The 24,400-nt window shown below is 40.8% G+C and overlaps 1 protein-coding gene across 8 annotated transcripts in view; it reads right to left on the reverse strand.

The window, feature by feature from the left end:
• Positions 1-1,341: 1,341 nt before the first annotated feature.
• Positions 1,342-24,400, reverse strand: part of LOC144215517 (multiple epidermal growth factor-like domains protein 11) — a 67,141-nt gene continuing 44,082 nt past the window's right edge. For 2 of the 8 annotated variants that reach the window (XM_077744504.1, XM_077744505.1), the window contains exons 11-26: positions 23,953-24,127; positions 20,085-20,205; positions 16,078-16,241; positions 15,868-15,970; positions 11,875-12,021; positions 10,036-10,170; positions 8,574-8,702; positions 7,577-7,705; positions 6,951-7,079; positions 6,693-6,821; positions 5,968-6,204; positions 5,514-5,686; positions 5,367-5,430; positions 4,417-4,464; positions 3,668-3,874; positions 1,342-3,257 (exon numbers count right to left, since the gene is read on the reverse strand). In XM_077744504.1, the coding sequence (XP_077600630.1) occupies positions 3,070-3,257; positions 3,668-3,874; positions 4,417-4,464; positions 5,367-5,430; positions 5,514-5,686; positions 5,968-6,204; positions 6,693-6,821; positions 6,951-7,079; positions 7,577-7,705; positions 8,574-8,702; positions 10,036-10,170; positions 11,875-12,021; positions 15,868-15,970; positions 16,078-16,241; positions 20,085-20,205; positions 23,953-24,127 (2,278 nt within the window). In that variant the 3' untranslated portion in view covers positions 1,342-3,069. Of the gene's footprint in view, positions 3,258-3,667; positions 3,875-4,416; positions 4,465-5,366; positions 5,431-5,513; positions 5,687-5,967; positions 6,205-6,692; positions 6,822-6,950; positions 7,080-7,576; positions 7,706-8,573; positions 8,703-10,035; positions 10,171-11,276; positions 11,405-11,874; positions 12,022-15,867; positions 15,971-16,077; positions 16,242-20,084; positions 20,206-23,952; positions 24,128-24,400 lie in introns of those variants that run through there. The other 6 variants (XM_077744506.1, XM_077744507.1, XM_077744508.1 and 3 more) reach the window with 6 other exon arrangements.

Below are 24,400 nucleotides of genomic sequence, written 5' to 3' on the forward strand. Positions count from 1 at the left end.
ATGAGGGGATTTTCGCTATCCATGCCTGAAACAAAGAATTGAAAGTTAATGAAGCAGAATATCAGGAACTCAACCTTCTCAGCAACAGTGGTGTTATACTTGAAATAATAACTGTAATTGTATTTTTATATTATCTTAGAAATATAAATACATTTAAAGAATGCTGCAATTTTAATAAAAACAATTAATGAAATGAACAAAATACATACTGGATTCAGCCCCAAGTAATGTGTAAATAAATGTGTAAATTTGGTCTCTTTTGAGCTCAAGGAGCCAAGATAGTAAGTATCTTAAAATTGTATGTATTGCATTCCTTCAAGTGGAAATGCCTCGATTTGTTTTAGTCTGAATGCAAAGTGGTATATCTATGTTTACAAGTGAGTTCACGTTCAGTTCTTTATGAGCATTATTATCAAGCTTGGGTTTCTTTTATAGCATTTAGTATGGCTTGTAAGCAGTAATGAAGCCATTAAAAATTAACATTGTTTTCAGCAAGAGCGTGAACATTAAACAGTATGAAAAGAGCTGACTTCAGGCAGTTGTTGGGCTGAAAAATTAGAATTGCTCTTTGAATATGCGTGTTTACAACACAAATGGGAACTGAAGCCAGTGGATTCATTCATCCCCACTTTTTAAATATATATACATGGTATGTACATAGTAGTACAAGTTGACATTCAGATTCTACTTCTGTTTTGTTTACAACTACAGAGTTCTAAAAATAATGCACCGAAGAATAGAAACATAAGTTTCAAATTATTTTAAAAAGTGTGATTTTATTATCCCACTTTGAAATTAGTGTGTGTATTCATCTTTATTTTATAACCAATTGATTAATTTTTAATTTGACAATTTGAGCTGGACTTTTCAAGAACTAATTCAATAGAATCTTTACTGATTGGCAAATTTGGAGGAGCAACAATAAAATGAAATGTGAACATTGTAAATAAGACCGTTTGTTGGACATGAAACTGACTCAAAAGACGGCAGCCATGACACAAAAGGCTTTTTAATCTGAAATGTACTAGTAGAACAAGCATAGCCGATATGTCCAAAACGTAATAACTCCCAAGAGAGAGAAAACAGTTATGTAAAATAAGATAAGGTAAAGTGAGTTATGACCAACACAGATGAAATACAGGCTGGCTAACGATTGTCAATATGTTATTGCTCCTTCAGACGCCCAAAATGCAAATGATGCAGTCAATCAGGGAATGAATTGAATTCATAGTAAATGACAATGTTTAATGCAAATAGATGTTGTTGTTTTTTTGCCCCCACATATCACGCCACAGGATTTTTGTGTTAAATTTGTTGGGTACATTTTTTTATTTTGGTGTGTAAAAATTAGCACTTGAATTTACAGATAATTTCATTTTAAAATGCTTCACAAAATGACATCTCACGAGAAGAGAAATTGAATGTGTTGGTGCTATGTACATCAGTGGGTACCCATAATGTGTTCATGCTCATCTTTTTTTGTAGTTTCCAAAAGTATTTCTACTGTCACAGCAATTAATTTCACCATCACTTATAAGATAAATTAATAAATAAATTAGCTGTGTAAATACCAAACAAAAGGTCAAAACCATTTCTCCTCAACACCCTGTACATACATTTTTTTTTAAAATTCTGGCACATGGAAAGACAACACAAGATCCAGTCAGTTCATTAATGAGGCGCAAACCCAAAAGTGGAGACGTGTTTTTTTTCCCTTTTTTTGACGCAGTCAGCGCGTCAACTCTGCCGACCTGAATATCACAACCTCATTTAAATTGCAACACAAATGAAGCTCTTCATTTTGACCCTGCTATCTTTTAGCTGTGTGCTCATTACTGGCGCACAACGAATAAAAGGACTGAATGTGGCTGACATTATTTTTGTCTCCATTTTATAAAAAAATAATAATAATTGGATCATGTTTTTCAGCTTTCACACTGCAGCTGATTGTGTCATTTTGTCGATGCCATACACGCGACACCTGTACATCTGAGGTGGTTAAGTTATAACTTTCGTGTGCCAAATGTGCCTTGAACTTCTCATAAATATTAAATAATTTAATTAAACTTTTTAAAAATGGAATAAATATGTGATTTGTTGTAAATAATATATTATTAAATATACAAAAAAATACCATTTCTTTTCACCATTTGCTTGGATGGCTGGTAAATTATAATAAAGAGTTAAAAATAAAAGAAGTAGGTATTATTTTTTCCATTACAATATAACCATCAATCTATTTTCATCTATATTCTGCTTCTCCTTATTAGTGCCAAGGGTACTAGTATTTCACATAATGTACATTACTTTAAAGAGGGAGTTTGCAACTTTTTGTTTCATTTGTTTAAATAGCCACTGTGAATTGACAGAAAAAAAAGTACTCAACTGTCTTTGGCCATATTTTGTGCCTCACATTTCATATAAAGTCAACCACTAGGTATCGTTGTGGTAATAGAATTTTACAAATAAGGTGCTTTTGCAAGGAAGGGAGAGTGTGTGTTTAGGTGTGTGTGTGTGTGTGTGTGTGTGTGTGTGTGTGTGTGTGTGTGTGTGTGTGTGTGTGTGTGTGTGTGTGTGTGTGTGTGTGTGTGTGTGTGTGTGTGTGTGTGTGTGTGTGTGTGTGTGTGTGTGTGTGTGTGGAGGGGTTATTTAGTTGCAACTCTCCCTTTAAAACTTTATTTGAAATCCCTGGCCATTTTAAAAATCCAAGCCAGCTCTTCTGTACATCATAAATAAAACAGCCATCCACTGTTGAATGGAGCACAACAGTTACTTACGTCAATCGCATCTATTAAATAAAGTGAAGGACAGCTGTGTCCCTGTGAATAACTTGTCCAATCCGAGTCTGACAGCCGTCTATAGGTCCCGCGCCAGTGGGTCCATAAACATCCAGGAAGCAGTCTGAGAATTGGGAGAATAAAACAAGTGAATGACTGCTGGTGCGTGGGCTTTCCGTTTTTCATCTTTCTTCCATGGCCCTCAAAAGCTGGGGCTGTCATGTCATTGCTGACCACATGAAGACAAAGGGGCTGTATGAAAATGGACTGACTGTAGCCAAGTGGAGCACCTCTAAAGGAGGGAACTGGGACTTTCCGAGTGTATTGATGGCGAAGTGTGCGTGGGGCTGTGGCGCATGGGCAGAATGTCATAGTGGGTCGGGATGTGGCTGCCGCGGGGCCGCTCGTACGGGTTCTGCGAGAAGCCTGTGGCCATGCCGTTGGGTCCTTGCAAAACACTCACTGTAGGCTCTGCGATGGCTTAGGGGGGAGGCAGAGAAATCATCGGGTCAGAAAAAGCATTGTTCTTCAAAAAGTGCCATCTGTGATTACAACTGAGTAGCACGTATCGCTCTCCAATGCCTTGATTATATACTTCTATCCAGTGCCAGGAGAAGCAAAACAGCCCCACAACAGACTTAACAACTTAATATATTAGCCACATCTATGCGTCATTTCGTCACCAAAGGGTGACTGGGTTAAAAAGCAGGAACTAAAGAACGTAAGAGTGGAGGACAGTACAACATCAGAGTTCTATTTGCATGCGCTGTGTTGTCCGACATGTCATGTTTTCACTTTGAAGTTCAATATTTAGTTGAAGGTTAACAATCTCTATTGAATTACCTACTTGACCTCTACATTCTGCCGCCAAAGGCTGATAGGCCACTCACCGACATCATAGATATTCCCTCTTGTGCCACCCAGAAGCGTGGCGGTGCCCCCAAACGGCACTTCGCGGTGAGAAGGGGACTTCATCTCAACGTAGCTGCTCTCCGTGTGTTTGCATGCCAACCCAGGCGGGTCCCTGATGGTGGCATAGGGATTTTCAGCATTGAGGGAACAAGGGCTGTTGTTGCACATGGAGCCCTTGATGTAATCTGCCACAACAAAAACACACGCATTCAGTTGTAGCTCGGTAAATGTGAGGGTCGCTGCTGTGTGGAGTTATACGAGTGGAAAGGAAAAAAAACACTACTTTTTATACCTCTTTTGCCTTGCTTTTAAAATGGCAGTATGGAGTACTAAAAGCTGAAAGGGAAGGGGAGAAAGTGGATGGCTCATGTCATCCGTAACGGTCTAATCAGTTACTCTATGACGCCTTATTATGGACCGCTGCAAAGGTAGCTTGAACAATCGTGACACTCTCAGGGCTCTCGTGTTCATCCATCGGCGATTGCACAGTGTGGGAGAGCAAATAACACTTTGGGCATTGATAGCAATTATATGTAGAATAAAATAAAAGCCCATCATGGTTTAGTTTTAAGAAGTTTCCACATACAAATCTTTGTATATACGAGGAGATGCGCGTTACACTCAAATGGCCACAGAAACCATTTGGTGAAATTGATTGAAGGACAAATTTAAATACTAGTAATTACATCGAGGAAAACTCAACGTGTGCCCAGAATGGATTATTTACCTTTTCTGGAGCCTCTTGGAGCCTGTGTCTCCCCCTGTTGAACATCTGCTACAAAATGTCAAAACATGAAAGTCAGTTGTTGCATAATTTACACAATCTGCAAGAAAACTTTTTTCTTGTTGACACAATGAAGTGCTTCTTGAAAAGATTTCTAAGTTGCAAATTGTCACACATAACCATAACCTCATTTCATCAACAGAGGTCATACTGGGAAACTTTTAAAAGCATGAAGTGATTCAAAGCAAACCTCATAAAAGGATTGATTGTAAGCTTTTTACATCGCTTTCAACTCCCAGTTACCTTGCTTGCTTGTTGAGTACCGCAATCACAAACAACATGAACTCATTGGCTTTCTTTGACGACACTAGAGGGTCAAACTATTTGAATAGGGGGGCTAGCAGCAGTGATTTGCTTGGTTTGCCTAAAATACTCTTGCCAAAATGCATTGTTATTTGGAAGGAAAATGTATATTCTACTGTCAGCCTGCAATACAATTCAACTTCATCAAAATGAGGGTATGTAAAAAATGTCAGATTTTTTAGATTCCATATCTCTTGTATAGAATATATAAATGCACTTGTGGACATTAAGCAATTCCAGAAATGATAGCTCTTTCTCTTATCCACATTCCTCCAGAGTGCAGTGGCCGACCTGGCGTTAACCGAATTCCAACTTAGGTTTAGAAAGCATACTAACGAGCTCTGGCTGACCTGTGTTCTCACCGGAACCACACGGCTGTCCTTCTAAGACGCATATCAATTGAAAATGAGAGCAAAGGTTTTTTTTTTCTTCTAACAAGGAGCCTGTGGTTCATCTTCATTCACAGCAGGGAGGCCAGGCCGAGAGTGCAAGCTCGCTAAAGACACACACGTACGTCTCCGCCCTTGGGGCGGCGTCGCAAAGTCACGATAGATGAGGTTATTCGCGGGGAATGAGAGAGGAAAACTGACCGAGATCATTGAGGTTGCAGTAGGCTCTCCAGTCGGAACCGTTTCGGCTTTTCAGAGTGCTGGACTGCCAAGGTGTGAAAGAAACAAGAATTTATTTGAGAGCGTCTGAGTGGAACTGCTCGAGTGGCGGGGCTTGTGTGAGCATACTTTGAGGGTCAGCGTGGCATCCAGGTTGCTGGAGATGGTTGAGACGACGTTGCACTGGGCCACTGTGTGGTAGCTGGGGTTGGAAAAGCACTGCCCAGAACTACTGGTGCTACTGCTTGAATTTGGGTTGACCTCAGTTGTACTGCTCTTCATGGCTACGGTGCTGCCACATTCTGCCAGATAACAAATCACTCATTGGACACATTTCTTTGTAATAATGGCTGACACACTCAAGTTGCATTGTGTGAATTATAACAATTACAAAAAAAATATTTATGAATAAATTCTCTCTTGAATGTTTGCATCTGAAATTTATGTTCAAGGGTGCTTTGAGTGCATCAAACTAAGTGTTGAGACAAAAGCTCAAAAATATGTAATGTATAGAATGTAAAGAATATATAATGTTTCCCATTTTAACCTTTTAAGGTACTATTGTATAAAGGGCAGTTCTTACCAGAGAGAGAATAGTCGGTGTTGGTCATCTGCATGGCTTGCGAGTACGACACACTTGGCTGGATCTCATGCCCTTTCTCCCTTTGCTTCTGTCTGTACCACACAAACAGACTGAGCATGGCCATGATGATGAGGAGGAGGAAGATGATCCCCATGACGGCCCCCGCCGACTGGCGTTCCGAGCCTTTGGCCGGGCTAATCTTGGTGTAGGGATTCAGCTCCTCCATCATTAGGGATGCTAGAAAGAAGATTTAAAAAGTAACTATACAAATACAATGAGAACAGAAATGATGAAAACTAAATCAAAAGTAAGTGCCTCTAAATTGGATTTATTTTCAACATTTGAAAAACAAAAGCACCCAGATAAACTTTGCTGATTGTATATATATTTATTTATATGAATATGAAGGTGTCTTTTATTCCACCTTTTAAAAATGGAGCTTAATGCTGTAATTCATTTCTCATATCTTATTTGACAGCTTTTAATTTGTCCCCATCAGTTAAAAAAACAATTTAATCTTTAAAAACAAGAAGAAGAATGACATTATAAACAGTACAAGGATCATTATACTGAATATTATGTCTTTCCATCCCAAGGCAATAGATTAAAAAAGGAATGTGACTTTTGACCTACAGTATGTATGTAAACAGATCTGACAACCTTGATTTAGACAGACCAGCGTTTTGATAACAATCCAGCGAGAGCGCTGTCAGTCATTTCCTCACCTTGATCACAACGGATGCCTTTGTATCCCAAGCTGCAGTAGCACGTCCCGGTTACATAGTCACAGGTGGCATTGTTCAGGCACTCGCACAACTGCTGGCAGCCGTATCCAAATGTCCCGGCAGGACACTCTGCATGAGAAGTGCATTAGTGCCAAATTAAAGCACTTAAGAAGAGTGGCGGTGTAAAAATTATTCATAACGCGTCTCTTTCGGCGTGTGATTTTTCCAACAGAGCTAAATCCGGCGGGCCTACTAAACTCTGTTCGCAACTCGTCCCAATGAAGCCCGTTCGACACGCGCACAGGCCCGTGATGTGGTCGCACTCGGCGCCGTTCTGGCAGCGGCAGACTTCGGAACAGTCTCTGCCGTAGAAGCCTGAGGGACAGCCTGGACGCGCGTGAAAGGTTGGCATGGTTAGAGCGGCAGAAAAGACAGGAAGACACTGTTTGAGAGAGCCAAGGTCATCTTGAAACGGCAACGGCAAAATCAATAGCATTCGCTGTCCGTGCAGCATGCACAATCAAGGGGACAACACGGCTGAACTAAAACATTCCCTACGGCGGCAAATGTTGCAAAGATGTGAATACAAAAGACCACTTGGGCTTGCATAAGTTGACAGCGGAAGGGAAATGATGACATTTCATGACATAGTAGAATGAATGCAAGCCTAGAATTTCAATGAGCCACAATAATGGATGAGCTACAAAAGTGCTTCTTTGCACTAAGCCAAACATTAATTTTCATGCTGCCTTCTATTCGGATCGGAGTGATAAAGTAGCTTCCGGCAAATGGCCAGCTGTTGAGACGAGCGAGGCTTCGAGCCACCGCTTGCAATTCAGCCCCATAACCTGTAGGTGACAGTGTGTGTTTGCTCAAGAGCTTACGTTGCGTGCAGTAGAGACCCGTCCAACCGGGACCGCATCGACATTCGCCGTCGTAGGCGCTGCACTGAGCTCCGTTGTGACAGTTGCATGAGTTCAGGCAATCTGGGCCCCAGCGGTCAGAGGGACAGGCTGCACTCATACAGACAAACATCGTTTTTTTTTAAATCATTTTTCATACGATTATCAGCCTCAATCATTTAAAGCAGGGGGCTCAATTCAAGCCCCCCGGCCACAAGTTGAAACCCCTACTTGACATTCAAGTTTAGTAACACCCCACTATGTCTTGTAAGCAAATACAATGCTGAATAAGTAAAATAACAGAGATGAGAAAGGAGATTGGGTCATGTTGGGAAGAATCATTAATGATTTCAAGTATGAATAAAGTTTGAAAAAATTGGATTATTTATATATTTTGGGGTATATTCTTAAAATCCTTTTTATGGAATGTTTGCTTTAATTTGAGACCATTGATCAGAATTCTTTTAGTGTCGTGGAAGTGTAAACCCATCAACTTGATTCCAAATGTTAAGGTGCAAATGATATTTTATGGATTTTAATGGGGATTTGATGGAGAGAACGTACTGAAAAAAATACTATTGTTTTGGGAGCAAAGGTCAACAACAGTAACAAAGTAGGGAGGAAGATAAAGTGATACGGTGCTGTAAGTGCGACAATGAAAAAGTTTCTCCTGGTCATTAAAAAAAAAGGCTGGTGGCAGTAGATTTACAGCAAAGAGTTAAAACCATGGCAATCATTTAACTCATTGGCGACAATAAAAGTCCAGTTCAAATGGATTGGATATTTGTCACTGTCAGTGGCAGCCACTGGGCAAATAAATGTCCATTTTAAATGATTTCTGCAATAACATTGTAGTACAGAATAAAGACTGGACAAAATGTGGTGTGAGGAAAGCAAAAGGAAAAAAAAGAGAGAGAAAAGTGCAAATAAAAGGTTGAATAGAAAATGACTCCAAAAGGATAAAATAAAGAGGATGTACCTTGAGAGCAGTCATGGCCAATCCAACCAGGGAAACATTGGCAGGAGCCATCAATTGGATTACAGGTGCCATTGTTGGTACAGCGGCAAATTTCAGCACAAGCTCTCCCGTACCTGCCGCTGGGACAAACTGTGGAAAAAAAAAAAAAAAAAAAAACAAGACAAAACATGTGTGTGAATTTGAGATAGACAGCAGTGTTTATTTAAGTGAACATAAAGTGATATGTTGAAACAACAACAAGAAAATAAAAAAAGGTCAATCAGTGCCTCCTGTGGCACAATTGCCCCACTTTCCCACCATTCGAGTGAAATGACTGATGTGTCACAGTATTAAAATAGACCATGTACACAGACCAGTAGATACATTTTTCATGAAATTAATATTTTAACATTCCCTGGCACTCTTCAATAAAAGATATGGCTTGCTATGAAACCTCTATTGTACTTTATTGTTGGGCAGTAGGGCAAATTAGGCCTAGATGCTCCTCATTGTCAGGATGAGGGAGTCATGCAGCACTTCTAAAGTCTGTCATAAAGAGAATAACTCAACGAGATCACATAAGGTGGCTGCTACGCTGATTTATTATGATTATCTCTTTTTTTTAACTAGGCTGATTTTAATGATTTGGTTTCAACAGTCTTTTCCACTCTTGTCGAGACCTCTTTCATGCTCCTTCAAGCAGGCTGTCATTAATGGCGCAAGGTTAGCTGCTCTGTACGGATGCTTGTGGGGATTGGAGTCTCATCACACCAGGAGAGCTTCATTAGGCTCCGCCCGGCAGGACGGAAGACGAGTGAGGGAGGCTGGAGAACAAGTGGTTCGACAAGGTTTGCTCTGCCCAATTCAACCAAGTTCGCCATTTCATTATGTGGCCAGAAAAATGATGACTTCCCCACCGTTTTTCTGCTAGCATTAAACTTTTATAAGATTATACATTTCTCAAAGTCATGAAAGGGAATTAGCAACAAAAAAAAAATGCTCACGTCTCTGTACTTTATCAAAAGTTTCTAAATTATTAGAAGTCATATCTACAGTAGGAAAAGTGTCTGAATGTGTATATTGTGTTTGCAGGAATACAAAAATAGCAAAGATGTGATATGAAGTAAAGATATTATTTATCTTGAAATTAATTGGTTGTCAGTAACCAGAATATTTTTTATTTTTATAGTTATTAAGAGCCATTGACCAGCCATTTCTGTTTTTATCTTTTACTTTTGAAAATGTATTTTAACTTGCAAAACAAAACTGTCAAGATCAAGACATCTAATAAAAAAAAGCTTGCAAGGTGAGTGACATATGTTTTTCGTCATATTATTCGATAAATATTGATTCTGGAATCCTGCTAAATCTAATTCTGCATTCTCCATCCATAGAAAATGCAGAGTTTGTAGTCAAAAGTGTGGAATTGAAAAACATTTGACTGAGTAGAAATGTCAAGGACTTGCTTGGGAATAGTACTTGCCTTGGTTACACAAGGGGCCCGAGTATCCGGATAGACATTCGCAGCGACCAGTTACGTGATGGCACGGCCCTGTGCTGTGTACACATCGCGGGCATGACTGGCTGCAGCGATGCCCGTAAAAGCCGGGAGAGCAAGCTGCCAAGACAAAGCAAAAAGAAAGAATAGTACAAAATAAATTTCAGTCTTGCAGGAAATATAAAAATATTTCATTGGCAATAATGCAAAATGTCACATTGAGAGTGATCAAAGCAGTGCAGGAAGAAGAGAAAAAGCTCAACTCCAAGTATAAAAGCATAAGAGAGCACAGAGAGGCAGGGAGGAAAACATCAGACAAAAAAGTCTTCAATGCAATAATTCCCATGACTTGTGCTGCACAGAGTGCACTGTAATACTTATGAGCGTCGAGAACGTCTGTTTAATGTTCGCTATGTCTCGCAGATGTAAAAGTAGGCGAGACTGTAGTGAAAGATTAGGAACCTTAAGGTATGCAAAAGGTGCAGTAAAAGGGAGAGGTGATCAAAAAAAAAAAAAGGGAAAGAATTTCCAGAACAACTCGGTTACATCTTTATATTGAAAGCCAATAATTTCAACTTAGTTCTTACTCTCCAGTGTCCAAAAGAGGCAATAATGACTTTCCAAAACGACTTTTAGAAGCAATATTGATTACTTCTTGTTTTCATTTGAGTTTAGAAGCAAAAACATAATGCTTCACCTGTTCACAAAAACATTTTAGACACAACTTGTTTTGACCCGTCTTCAACAATCTGCTCCAATTGATGTTTACGGACCGCTGAGTGCCAATTCACTTGTAATCAGGGAGCTCATCACTTGAGAACGGCTTCGGAGAGACCAAGACATGTTCACAAACAAGAGGTGACACTCGCAGCGTGATGAGCGTCGTGCTGGCCCCGGCGCCCCCCCCACCGCGAGCTGGTCGAGAAAGGCAGGTGAAAGGGTCAGTGGGGTTTCTGTTGGTCTCGGTGGGCACGCTGATTGAATGATTGACGTGTGATGTGTTGCCTCTCAACTGCTTTTCCAACTTTGTACAAAGGTTACCAAGAATGGTGTTTCTCTTTCTTTAATACTACTGATTTACCACATAGAAGGACTATGAAAACTCTGGTCTAGAAATGTGGCAGTAAGTTTGGGGGTGGGGGGAATGTAGATTGAAGTATTATAAAAACATTTGTAGTTACAGAAAACTATTTTTTTACAGGAATAAATGGTCATTGTCCAAAATGCATTGAATATAAGGAACAAGTTGTTTTATATTAGCCGATTTTAACCCACTGTCCTCATTTGAGAATAGCCTGTAAATCTTTTCTTACTTGATATATAAAAGGAGTTTTGCCCATTTTATGCGGATGTTCTGAAAAAAAAAGAAAGTTTTTTAATTTGGGATAAAAGATAAGAATTTATCTTCAAGATAAATTTTTAGTGGTGGCAATGAAATTTGCAGTCAAAATATATTATAGTACAAGTAGCTTTCTCTGTAGTTGTCGAATTTTTGTCGAGGTAAATTTAGTGCAAATTAACTTTTTGTATAAAATAAATGCCGTAGCTGTCGCTATAGATTATGGTGACGTGTAGTTGTTCAGAACATAACTTGTAGTTGAAAAAAATGTATTAGTAGTTGTCATAAAAAAGAAAAAAATCGTGCAAAAAATATTTTGAAGGTAAAATATTGAGCGAATACGTGAGCACAGATGGGAACTGAATAATAGAAAGCTTAACAATTATCTTTGGGGCTTGATATTTGAAGAAGAAAAACCAACTCCCAACCTGAGTCTAAGCATAGCATTTTTAAGACTACATTTGGAGGCGGTTCGTGGAACTCACTTCTTTTGCAGGAAGTTCCTCTGAATCCAGGGGCGCACACGCACGTCCCATCCTCGGGAGAGCAGGAGCCGCCATTCTGACACGGGCAGCTGAGCGTACAGTTGCTGCCCCAGTAGCCTTGCGGGCAGACGTTATCACAGTGGATTCCTGCGGGCACATGACAATGACCCCAATGCAAGTTCACCAGCGGTAAGAAGGCCAAGAACGCTCCAGTAAAATCGCACAAGAGCCCCCCCGTCCATAACAACATATCAGCCGAGGGGTTGTTTTCCCAGCATGGCTCCTCCATTGATTTCCACCCAGAAAGAGGAGGATGTTTTTTTTCTTTTTAAAGTTGAGCCGTTTCTGCAAGCCCCCTCTGTTCTTCCTGAATGTACTTTATTTTTGATCTGACGAGGGCGCCGTGCCAGTGCGCCGCAATGATTAACAGGGTTACCTCTCCCGAGAGCACCAGCTTGTCTGCCATTCTCTTTTAGCCGAGCGCGTGGAGCGTACGGTACAGAAAAAGGAAATACTTGGGAACGGCGTAGAAAGTGTCACCGCGTGTTGGGATGGGCTCCAGGCGGCAGAGGAGAGAAAACGTTGCAACCATGCGGGGGGCTATTGCCGTGCATGCAGATCTATTAGCACATCCATCGGAGCGGCGCCTTTTCTCTCAAGCGTGCCGGCATCTTTGAAAAGTCAGGGCCAAAGTCACATGTAGTGTATACGCAGGCAGATTTTCAAGTCACATAGCATACCGTTGCTTGCACATATGTTAAGTTATACACGGCGCACTCCACATCCTTTCAAGCACCTGCCTTTATCTTTACGCCTCATTTGAAATTTCCTTTGAGTGAGGATATCTGAGAATAGCACGGCCATTAAAACAGCATTACCTTTGAATTAGACCGGCGCCAAACTCTGGGGACTCATTTTATACGATAACACCGGCACCTTACGGCTTGAACGTGGAGGAGCAGAGAGGGTGGGAGATCGGTTCTGATGAACAGAGGGCACAGTACCCATGATTAAGTCAGGAGTCCATCTGTCGACTTCAAAAGAAGAGCAACACTCCGTCGACTTCGAGATTGTGCTCGTGATGAGAAAGCAACACACGCTCCTTTCCGGGGAGGGAAATGAAAACGGTCATCGCATCGCACTTCTCGCTATAATGGTGACAATCGGCGGCGCTTTGGATACCTGGTGAGCTACAGGAAGAAAAGACCCAGCTGAGACCAGTCTTTTCAAAGAAGCGGCAAAGGATGCTCAACTCTCATCTCTCATTTTCTGAATTGCTTTGCTGAGGGTGCTGGAGCCTATCCCAGCCGACTGCGAGCCAGAGGCGAGGGACACCCCGAATCAGTGGCCGGCCAATCGGAGGGCACAAGGAGACGGACAACAGTGCACACTCATATCCATATCTAGGGGCAATTTAGAGTGTCCAATCAGCCTAACGTGTATGTTTTTTTAATGTGGGAGGAAACCAGAGTACCCGGAGAAAATCCACGCAAAACATGCAAACCCCACACAGGTAGACCTACCAGGATGTGAACCCAGGACCCCAGAGCTCTTTAACATCCATGTCAACATTCAAATTTGGTGTGGTAATGAAGTGTGGAATCAGAAATGAAGCTCCAAATTCAAGGGTTGAGAAGGTATCGGATTAGGAGAAAGCTTTCTCATTTGTTGTATTCGGGGGAACCAAAATAGCCATGCCTTTAATTTGAGACTGATGCTTGGGGTATGGCCTATTTATTCTACATATTAATAGCCGACCAAAAAGTCATACCACTTGAAATTTGAGCCATTTTGGCCATAATGAATACACTATGGTAATCAATAGCCTTTTTTAGTCATGATCTGAAGGAGCAAACCATTTCAGCAGACCTCTGATTATAATATCATAGTAAGGAAATGCTGCCTCATCCTGCCTTCTTATATTCCTGGAACAGACAACAGAACGCTCCCAGACAACCTTAAGGATTTAGATTCTTTGGAGGGGGCAAACAAATCAAGAATCTAATTTGGTCCAAGACCGTTAAGTGTTTGTAGAGCAGCAGTAAGATTTTATAGTCAATCCTTTGACTCACAAGAAGCCAGTGTAACAATTTCATAAGCGGTGTCATATGGTCCAGTTTCCTGGTTGTATTTTTAAGGGCTCTGCCAGAAGGATTCTGGATTTAGCTGCAGCTTGTTGTATAATTTTCTTTATGAAGACTTGTAAATACACCATTACAATAGTCCAATCTATTAAAAAATAAATGGATGGATAAATGTGTCCATGTCTTCTTTGGACCAAAACTCCTTAAGTCTGACTATATTCTTTAGGGTAGACCAGGCACATTTGATGACGGTACGTCTGAGTCAACAATTATGCCAAGATTTCCGGCTGGATTTGTAGCTTAAATGTCTTTATGGCAAGGTGAGTACAATGATCTTTGACCTTTCCCTTTTTGGCTCAAAAATGATCACCCGTGTCTTTTCCACATTAAGCTGGAGAACATTCTGGCACATCCATTCATTGTTTTAACGAACACTTTTACTCAGTGAGACTCAGGGACTATAATCATGAAGGGACACTGAAATGAAGAGTTGTTCTTCATCCATCTAGGTGCGATGGGAAATGGTATACTATTCACTTACCACATAGAAGTAGTACTGTATCTAAATACTGAATGGTGGAATGCTAACATTCTCAAGCGTGCAAATATTTGTGCAACTAAGATTAAGTCCCATATTTTGTACTATTTGAGTCTATCTCATTTCATCCCAGATTGACTCCCGTGACCATAACCACCCCCCCGATGCACCTTCTTTCATAGAGCCCATTAAAGAGGTTCTCTAACTTCAAGTGTGCATGATTGTGTGTTTGTCCAAGCCACTGGGCAGCATGTTGCTCCCTGGCCTTCACCCCCCGCGACTCAATTAAGGCAGACAGATGGTCCAGACCGGTGTAGGATTTGGAGCAGAGAGAGGTCCGTTCTTGCAGATAATAGAAGCCACACTTTCCTGGAATAAATGCCCCGAGCTCAACGTACAAACTTAACCCTACTCGGGGAATCTATTCCCTGGGTGAGCGCGCCTCTCAAGCCGTGCGTGAGAACTACAAACAACCCACGACAGCATCCGGAATTGAACATTCTAATACAAAAGTTTCACTTTTCAGCATAATGATGCAGGCTTTTTTTCGGAAACACTTTTTTTTTCCTAGTCACAGCTCAGAAAATATTCCAAATGACATTGGAAATAACTTTCTAGCAGCCACATCATTACAGTACACACTCCTGCACAATTTAATCAGAGCCAGATCAAACGTCGGAGCAATATAAAAGATACTCATTAATTCCGAGAGGGGAGACTTAGGATGTTTTATGATGTTAATCATTGTTCCGATTTATGGTTTTGAGTAGTGAGCAAATGTGACACACGAGTTAGAACATTCAACTTTCATAAATTAATTTCACAACAAGCAGAATTGAATATTTTTACAAAATGCTTTAAAGCTCTTCAACAGGACTCATTTTGTTGCCATTGAAGAACTTTTCTAATTTGAGTAAACAACTCTTGGTCAGACTGCATATTAAGTAAGTGAGTATGTATATGTACAAAAATGGCTGTGAAATGTAATAAGTGGGCAAAAACAAGTAGGTTACGAGATGGATTCTACATCTAATGGCTTATTTTGGGATGCATAGATCTCTCTCAACATAATTATCCCCGGGGAGGGTCACCAGGTTGTAAGGATGCACAATACAAGCCTCAATATGTGCCAACTACTTTGCCAGTTGGAACGCAAATGTAGGGTTATGTGTATATCTGAGCTGCAGACTAAGTAGCAAAAGTGGATTGTACATTTAATTAACGCAAGACAACTTGGACATAGTGTGTAAACACTTACAACGCGTGGCTACAGTTTTGCTCTGGCGCCTTTCCGTTTATGACAGCAGAAAATGAATATTCATTGCGTCTGAGGGGATTTCCTCCCCCAAATTATACAAGAATAATACCAACCTGTCCATCCTGGGTGGCAGCGGCAATAACCGCTCACTGCGTCGCAGCTGTCGGCGTGACCGCAGTCACAGCGTTCCCTGCATTCCAGACCAAAAGTGCCATCCTGACAGAAAGAAGGCTCTGCGTGTAATTTTGTTCGACAAGGAGGAAGCACGCTGGGTGCAAGGTCAGAAGATTTACAATATCCTCTTAGTTTGCTATCCAACTTACAGGACAGGGTTCTTCGCAGTGCTCGCCACGCCACCCTGGAGAACATGTACAGGTGCCGTCCACAGGGTCACAAGCGGCACCGTTTACGCACAAGCAAGATTGATTACAGGCCAGACCCCAAAGACCGCTGGAGCACAGGATGGTGCAGTCCACTCCTTGCCAGCCTGAAGAAAGATTGAGAAGAGAAACATGACCGTTTTTAGCATAATAATACTGACAATCACTGATTAATTTAGTCTAGTTCAGGCAGTTTTCAATGATTATTTTTCTTGATTGCCTTGAGTATCATTAAATTGGACAAGATGCTACAAATTTCAATTCCACCTAGAAATCTATCCATGTATTTTCTTTCTATCTCTATTTTAGGCTGTAAAGTCACCCTATGCTGTATACTGGGATCATTTGTATGCGTTAAATGCAGCCCTTGAAATTGAGAAGATGCATTGCAAGAAGCTACCCGAGGATAGAAATGAACAGTTATTACTACAGGTAAGAAGAAGAGGCCTTGAAGGGCACATGTTATCTTTAAGGGTTCTTCTCAAACACCTATAAAACAAGTAAACACAATTTACCACTTGGACCATTAATTTAATAATTGACACCACCATCCTTTACATTATCATTTACCAGAGTATTAGTATGTGTAAGACGTGATGTATGCTCGGACAGTTAAAGCTTCTCATCAAACAGACCATATAAACAAGGCTAAATGAGTTTAGGATGAAAAATCTGCTTTTGGCAGAATAGGCCAGAATGATAATTAAAAAAATATTAAAATGGTAGGCTATTCGTAGCCTATGGCTGCTCCTGGTTCGTCTATGGTTCATAACTTGAAATTCTCGATTTGGGGCAGTTCTAAGTCAAGGTAACACTAGCGTGTGTCAAAATAAAGAGAGGGTGGTATTGTGGATTCAGAAGATGTAAAATGCAAGATTTCAGCCTGCGGCTAGAGGCTCCACAGTTAGAAGTGAAAAATTATTCATCCACATCGTGCATTCAGTTGTTCTATCAACTTAAAATAAATGCAATCATTTCCACCCCTCTGCCATATCGACCCACACGTTAAATTACAACAACAACAAAATCCCATCAACATTTTTCTAACGTTTTTTTTTTTTTCTTTTGGGGTGGATGAAGCCACAAAGCCACCGCCTGGATAACAAGGACAACAAAGTGCTCAAAACACAAAGTTAAAAAGAGTTGTGTTCCATCCAAATCTTCAAAAGAGTACTGCGCAAAGTCTCAGTTTCTCGACGTCTGTGAGACGAAATGAGCAATTTGGAACGCTGTCTGAAACACCTGCCAGATTCCCCCAAGAGGATGCGTCCGCCTTCCTCTCTTCTGCATAATATTGTACATTATCGACTGGCGTAGATATGTGAACCAAGACATCGAAATGTGTATTGATCGTACAGTCCAATTGAGCCTGTTAAACAATGAGGACAGTCCCCTCTAGGTTGACTCAATCATTCTTCTCACTGACTGTGTCAAAGTCTAACAACAGCCATTGATTTCTTCCTCTTGCAAGTGCAGTGATGGATGGTGGCAACATCTGAGTACACAAGGCAAAAAAAAGTGACAGGCGAGGTGTCACTACATGAAGAGCTATCAGCACCTTTTTATTTCATGAAAGGCATCGTGCATCCGGGTAGGTTAACCTCTTTCATGGAGCAATGTGATTTGAAAAACATGCATCTAGAAGATTATTTCTCATACAATAACTGATGCATAGTTTACATGAACATTTAGCATAAGCAGACTCGAGCACATACAGATCGACATTAGGTCAAAGTTACCCACTAGGCAAAGTGACAGACATTATTTATTGTCCCGCACGAGAAAGTGCTCTCTGCCGCTGAACTCCAATTCCTAATTGTACTTTGTAGTTTATCACTTTTGCTCATATTTTAGAGAAGAATTGAGTTCCAACAGACAGCATAACTGGTTATCACCTGATTTTCTATATTTTTATTTGCTTTACATAGTTTTAGAGCACTTCATGTCATCAGTGTTCTTTACTAAGTCATTGATGCCATTAAAAGCCATTTTAGAGGATCACGATCTATAAAATATTGTGTTGTATAATTATATATACACTACACTGAATCTCCCAAATGATTGAAAATATTCTGTTAATTCACCAGGAAAGGTTAAATTTCCCACTATTTATTTTTATTTTTTTTACTAACCAGCAATAGAACACAGAAAATGCTAAATGTAACTATTTCCCCCAGAAATCGAATGTATATACACAGAGTCAAAGTAACCCGATTCCAATCTAAAATGGTGAATTGCTGCCATCGCAAGTTGACTTTGCATCAGCCAAATGACTAATACATTTGTCATTCGATGTGGGACTGGATGTGGTAGAAGGGGAAAAAAACTTCCAGGCAGTCCAGCAGTATCTGAAGGCACCAATATACTTCTTAAATATGAGGCAAAGTTGAAATTACTCCATAAAGGACATGGCGTCCTTCCCTATACAAAAGCTACACTTTACACATGGCTGCATTGCAACACAGATATTGGATCCATGGAATTCATTACCTTATAGAAGAGAGATATTTTGCACCCCGGACTTTTTTTGTGTGGCATATGCCGTATTTGTAATAACATTAACATTTTTGGTGGGTAAAAAAACAACTCCAAAACTAGTGAATCCTGACTAATGTCTATAAGTGACACCAAAATTAATTTTGCTTCATGCAGTCTGCCAACGTTTTTACAAATCGTAAACACGCTGCTCTATTCTTGTCTCCCATCTATTTTCTGATCTTAGCTTCCTCTCTATCTCGTTCCACATTTTTTTTGGATCCCTTTTAAATATTTTTCAGTCGCTGCGCTTTACGTCTGTCGCTGTGTGCTGTGAGGAGGGCACATGCTTAGTCAATAAAAAAAATCCTGTACATAAAAAAAATAGCTACACAGAGCTCTTTAAGCACACACTGAAAATGAGTGCAACTCATAACTGCTGCAGTGGATGTGCTTTTTCACTTTGACAATAAAAAAAGAAGAAAAAAAAAAGGTTCCCATCCTCTCCCTTTTTAAGATGTGCTGACCTAGTGGGACAAGAAAATTAACTCCTACTGTTAAAATATTACAGACAACTAAGTTTTAAACCTGTTAAAAATAAGCATTCTCATCATTCAGAACCATTCACCCATGGACATAGCAATTTGCATAGCCTTTTTATTTCAGCCAGATAACGCAAAAGACATAATGGGGGGCTTTTGGAGCCGGCACGTGAGATAATGTCAGCAACGTGTAGAGATTGGTAAAAAACTGAGAATGGTGGTCTCATATCTTTGCTTCCTGCAGCTTTCTTTCACCAACTAGACCAAAATTACACTGGTGTATTCCACATTTCCAGATTTTCCAAGTCCACATGATTCAGGAGGTCCGACTCCAGGTCCGAATTGCCTCACCGAAACCTTATTCAATGTGGATGTCGGTCGAGCCTTTAAATATACTTGTTTTCTCGATCTTTTCAGAGCTTCGGTACGTTTGAAAAGTTTTTGCCGAACTTAGAAATCTTGAAATCCCTCTTGAAATGAGATGCCTCCGTGGTGTTCATCTCACAGGAAATCTTGCCTCAACGTTACCCAACTTACTCAAGCCTGGCAATGTATGCATACTATAGTTTGACTGGATTTTCAAGCTCTCTTTACCAAGCACTACAATGAATGATCTCAATCATCTCAAACCCTCATCACTGATGAGAATGGTGATACATTCCCATTCCTTAGAGACCTCATTAGAGCTAACCTGTCATGCAAGCCACACAGCAAAGAACTGCAGAGGCTTCACCTCCTTAAAGAACGCCTGAAGAAAAGTACATCTCCTTTGAGAGCAGCGTGTCACTCTTGACATAGAGTTCACCATTGCTACATTGGTGGAATAAAGTGTGATGCTGTATCAGTGCCTTGCTTCCTCAGAGGATTATTAGCACTCAAGTGATTTTGAGTGGCAATTACAAAGACCTGAACAAAACGTTGGCTGTTTCTTACCTTCCCTGCATGTGCAGGAACCGTCGACAGGCGAGCAGGAAGCGTGGTTATGGCAGGAGCATGTGGATATGCAGCTAGGTCCAAACAAACCAGGAGGGCACTCAGTTGCACAGTCTTCACCCTGTGATGGAAATCGTCAGGGGGGAAGTAATCAGTATAATAGCAAGTGTGGTCTTCTGGAGAACAAAAATAGCTGTACGTTTGAGGAACTGAAATGACTCATTTGGGTTGCTTTTCTTTGGGATTTGTGAAGTTGCCCTGTTATTTAAAATATTTATTGAGGAAGAGAATTAAGAGGGCGTACTTGGGTTTCTGAACATAAAGAGACTAAAGCCACTCGGGTGATGAAGAGGTAATTAAGAAATGGATCAAATTTGAACATTGGAGGGTTGTAGCAGATCACTAAGATACATGAAAAATGAACATGATAAAATAAAGTTATTTTCATCACCCTTATTATTAAATGATGCAATGGAAGATGTTTTTTAAGTGATGTCATCTTTTGAAATCAAACTTCTAAAGTCATGTTCTTTTTCAATGTTTGTTTCAAGTTAAACGATTCACATGAACAGACTCTCGGCCAAAAGTTGGAATTTTCACATTTTTAACATACTATCAATTATTTTTTATAGATGTAACACGTTATATTTCGGTTTTATATCTTATGTCACAACTAACGTTATCAAAATTATCATTTGTTCTTTCATAGTTAAAATGACAAATTCCCCCCAAAACTACACACACTATTTACCATGTCTTTTCTATATTCATTTTTCTAATTCATTATTTTACATCTAAAAGTAATAAACTCTCACACACTAGGAATCAGTTGCCATAGAGACAAGGGCTCTTTTTTTTCTTCTTCTAGCTCGCTTCACCATCCTACTGAAAAGCAGTAATGGCTTCAAGGGTCATGTCCTTGTCCCCCAATTATGAGTCCTATAGTCAGGTGGGGTCATGCGTGAGGACTGGGGTAGGATTTAAGGAATTTATCAGCACACCGTGCATACACTACATTGGAGGATTTTCTATATCCCCTCATGGGTGATCATGTTTTGGACTTGCCTGAAACGAGGGAGAAAGGGAAGCTTAATATAACCACGGGGTGAGCATCGAGATGTGTGAGATAGGCGACACGGTCAACCTCCGACTCTAAATCCCGCATTAATAACATTGCCACTGGGAGTTTGGTGGTCACAGTGGTGTAGCCTTTAAGCTCCTAATCATTACATCTGTTAAAGTGCACGGCATGTCCTCCATAACCTGCTGTCATTTGAATGTCTGCTTTAAAGGCTGAACGCTAACTGTACCCGTCTCTTTCTTCCCTCCAAGCTGGAAATCACAGCCAGTCTAAGGATAACATACACACACACACACACCCACACATAGACGTGTGCATTCTCCCATTGCATAAGGAGGCCTGAGTGACAGGTGACACAATGATTTGGATTTCCAATTAGGGGCTCACAGGAGTGTGGCATGGTTGGGCCCCCCTTCTAACTGGGCCGCCAGGGGAATGCTGTCCGCTCACTGCTCTCGTTATCATTTTGAACTCTGTTTAAACAGAAGGAAGGAGATTTGCTCGCAGATACCAAGGGCGGAAGGCGCATCTTAAAACGGCTCGCCTCCCCCAAGCGCGACACATAAAAGCCCCTGTCTGCCAATGAAATTTTGATCAATCGGCTGAACGGAACCTTTGTTCTACTGCAAATGGCAGCGTTTTTGAGACCGTTAAGAATGGCAGCTATGTTGTCTTTTTTGTGCTAAGTAGATGGGAAGGAGGTCAACAACTGAGGCTCGCCGCCATTGCTCGCTGGACTTGACTCGAGCTTTAAGTGCCACCAATGACCACGTTGATTTGGCCGTCATCCGATTGGCTCCTCACCTCACGAAGCACAGAACTCTGGTAAGGCTCCTCTCAAGAGACAAACGATGGCTCCCTCATTAGTCGCTTGATTCCTATTCCGTTTGAGCCGTAGAAGGAATAAAGCATGGTAGTGGGAAGTCATTATTAAACGACTGAACTGTCAGTCTGCCTTGTACGGGAATGGCAGATTCTTGCGTAATAGTGGACCTCCACCCAGTCATGTCCTTGACCCGAATCCTCGGCATCCTAATTGGAGATCATTTTTATCCATAATGTCTCTCGCTGACACAACATTGATCTACTTGCCACCCCACGAGATTGGATGCAAATGACACTGATAATTACCTATCAGGTCCCGTCCTAGCAGTTCATCTAACAACTTGAAGAGCGTGCCGTCTTAAAATTCATGTAGCAAGACAGAAAATGAACCTGTGAACCTTTTGATGAGGTTCGAAATTCCTAAGAGACGAGGAAATCATTTCTTTGTGTTACCAACAAAGGCGAGGTGGAATCTATCTCAGACTAGCTAATGTGTCGAGCATTCACGTTCGGCATTGCCAACAGGACGCATATCTTCGAAACAGTTCAGATGATATTTGACTACACATGTAATAATGAAGGTGGGCGGGTCTGCTCGAATAGGTAACATGTAATCATTTTGTTCCAGACACATGTCCAATTACCAGAGGTAACTCAAGCATGCGGGAGCTATGACACCCCCATGCTTTTACTAGCGTGTCCCCCTGATTTGGTTCCAGAACGGAGATACAGCAAGGAGGGTCAGGCCTATTGGCTGTAGCTATTACACCAACATCCGGAGCTGCGACGCCATCATTACGTGCAAAAGTGCAATTTAATGACCAGGCGCCAAATGACGAAAGTTACATACTAACAAGGGACATCTTGTGTGCTCTTTTTTTTAAAGGTTTCTTTAGCTATACACACACACGAGTGTAGAGACACAAATCCACCATATGCAGTGCGTCTGTTCCTTGCCGACTCTTGCCCTCGAGGTCTTTATAATGGATCTGGCGGACCTCCCTGGCGCGGAAGAACAGGTGGAGCAAATTAAGACACAGTCTGCACGCCTCGCTTGGTGGCTCAATTCGCTACACCGGGGCGCCGCTTCAAGACAAAGTCAATTTTCGCTGAAATGTTACACCGCCCGTAACACACTCTCCTGGTCTGGCTTTCTCAGAAACTTCAGATTGCAAGACGAAAAACACGCCACTGGAGTTGTACAAATAATTAGAGTGGTAATATGTGGCTGCAAGGAGCAAGTGTACAATGCATTGCAGCAAAAGGGCACTCAGTCGCTTGCTGTTTTCAGTTCCCTCAGACTAATTGAAGGCAAATGTAGCGCACAATTCAACATTCAACCAAAGGAATAAATAAAGGCATGCTGATTCAACTGGGGAATTAATTTCGAAAAGTTATGACTATGAAAATATGAATCTCGCTGTTCTTACTTTCTTCAGTCAAGACTACAACGAACGAGGACAAAGCCATCAAAAGGGTCATTCAATCCCTTGAACAAAAAAATGAATTGTAACAATGCATAATTGGAGGTCAACTCTTTTAATTACAAAAGTTACCTAGGAAAACACCAGTGACTAATATAAAGTCAACAATATGGGCTCATCTATTTTAAATTGACTTTTGTTTTTTGAAATGCATTTTGCTTACCAAAATACTAAGTTTTGGATTAATTAAGAAAGCATCATTGGTGTTTGAATCCTATGCTGATGTGAGTGGGTCGTACATTGGCACCACATGAAGAATAAAATAACGATTAAAATTAAATACTGAATAATAAAAAGCGGTTGAAATTTGGACCTGACCTGCGGATTGATCACTCCACCACTTACAATACTGAGAGTAAAAGCATTTTCATTTTCAGAATAGCACACCTGTTCAAGCGTACACATGCTGCTCAATCATAAATGCGATAGAGAGCTAAGCCTTTTGTATGATTTTTATCTTGAAAACAAAAAGACTCACCATAAAGCCAGGTGCACACATGCAGGTACCAATGATGGGGTGGCAGTCGGCTCCATTGGTGCAACTGCAAGGCAGCATACATCCCTCGCCGTAGTAGCCAGGCGGGCATGTCTCGTTACAGTAAATTCCTGTCCATCCTGGAGTGCAAGTACACTCTCCAGAAAGTGGGTGGCAGCTTGAAGTAAAATGACAAGAAAAGAGAAGACGAATGCATAAACATTCAGTCACATTTTGTCAGTCATTTCTAAAAGTGGAACTGTTGTTTGCACACCGGTTTATACAAAACATTTCATTAAACCATTTAAAAAAGATGTGGTCAAGTACAGAGTGGTGGAAAAAGTGGTACAAAATGAACTGAGCTACCACACACAGATGAATAATGGGCACGCAACCCAAAAAAATATCGCCTACCTATGAGACAACCTGAGCAAAATCCCTTCACCTGAAT

Source organism: Stigmatopora nigra, chromosome 22 (genome assembly GCF_051989575.1).
Source record: "Stigmatopora nigra isolate UIUO_SnigA chromosome 22, RoL_Snig_1.1, whole genome shotgun sequence".
In the NCBI taxonomy this organism is placed as follows: Eukaryota; Metazoa; Chordata; class Actinopteri; order Syngnathiformes; family Syngnathidae; genus Stigmatopora; species Stigmatopora nigra.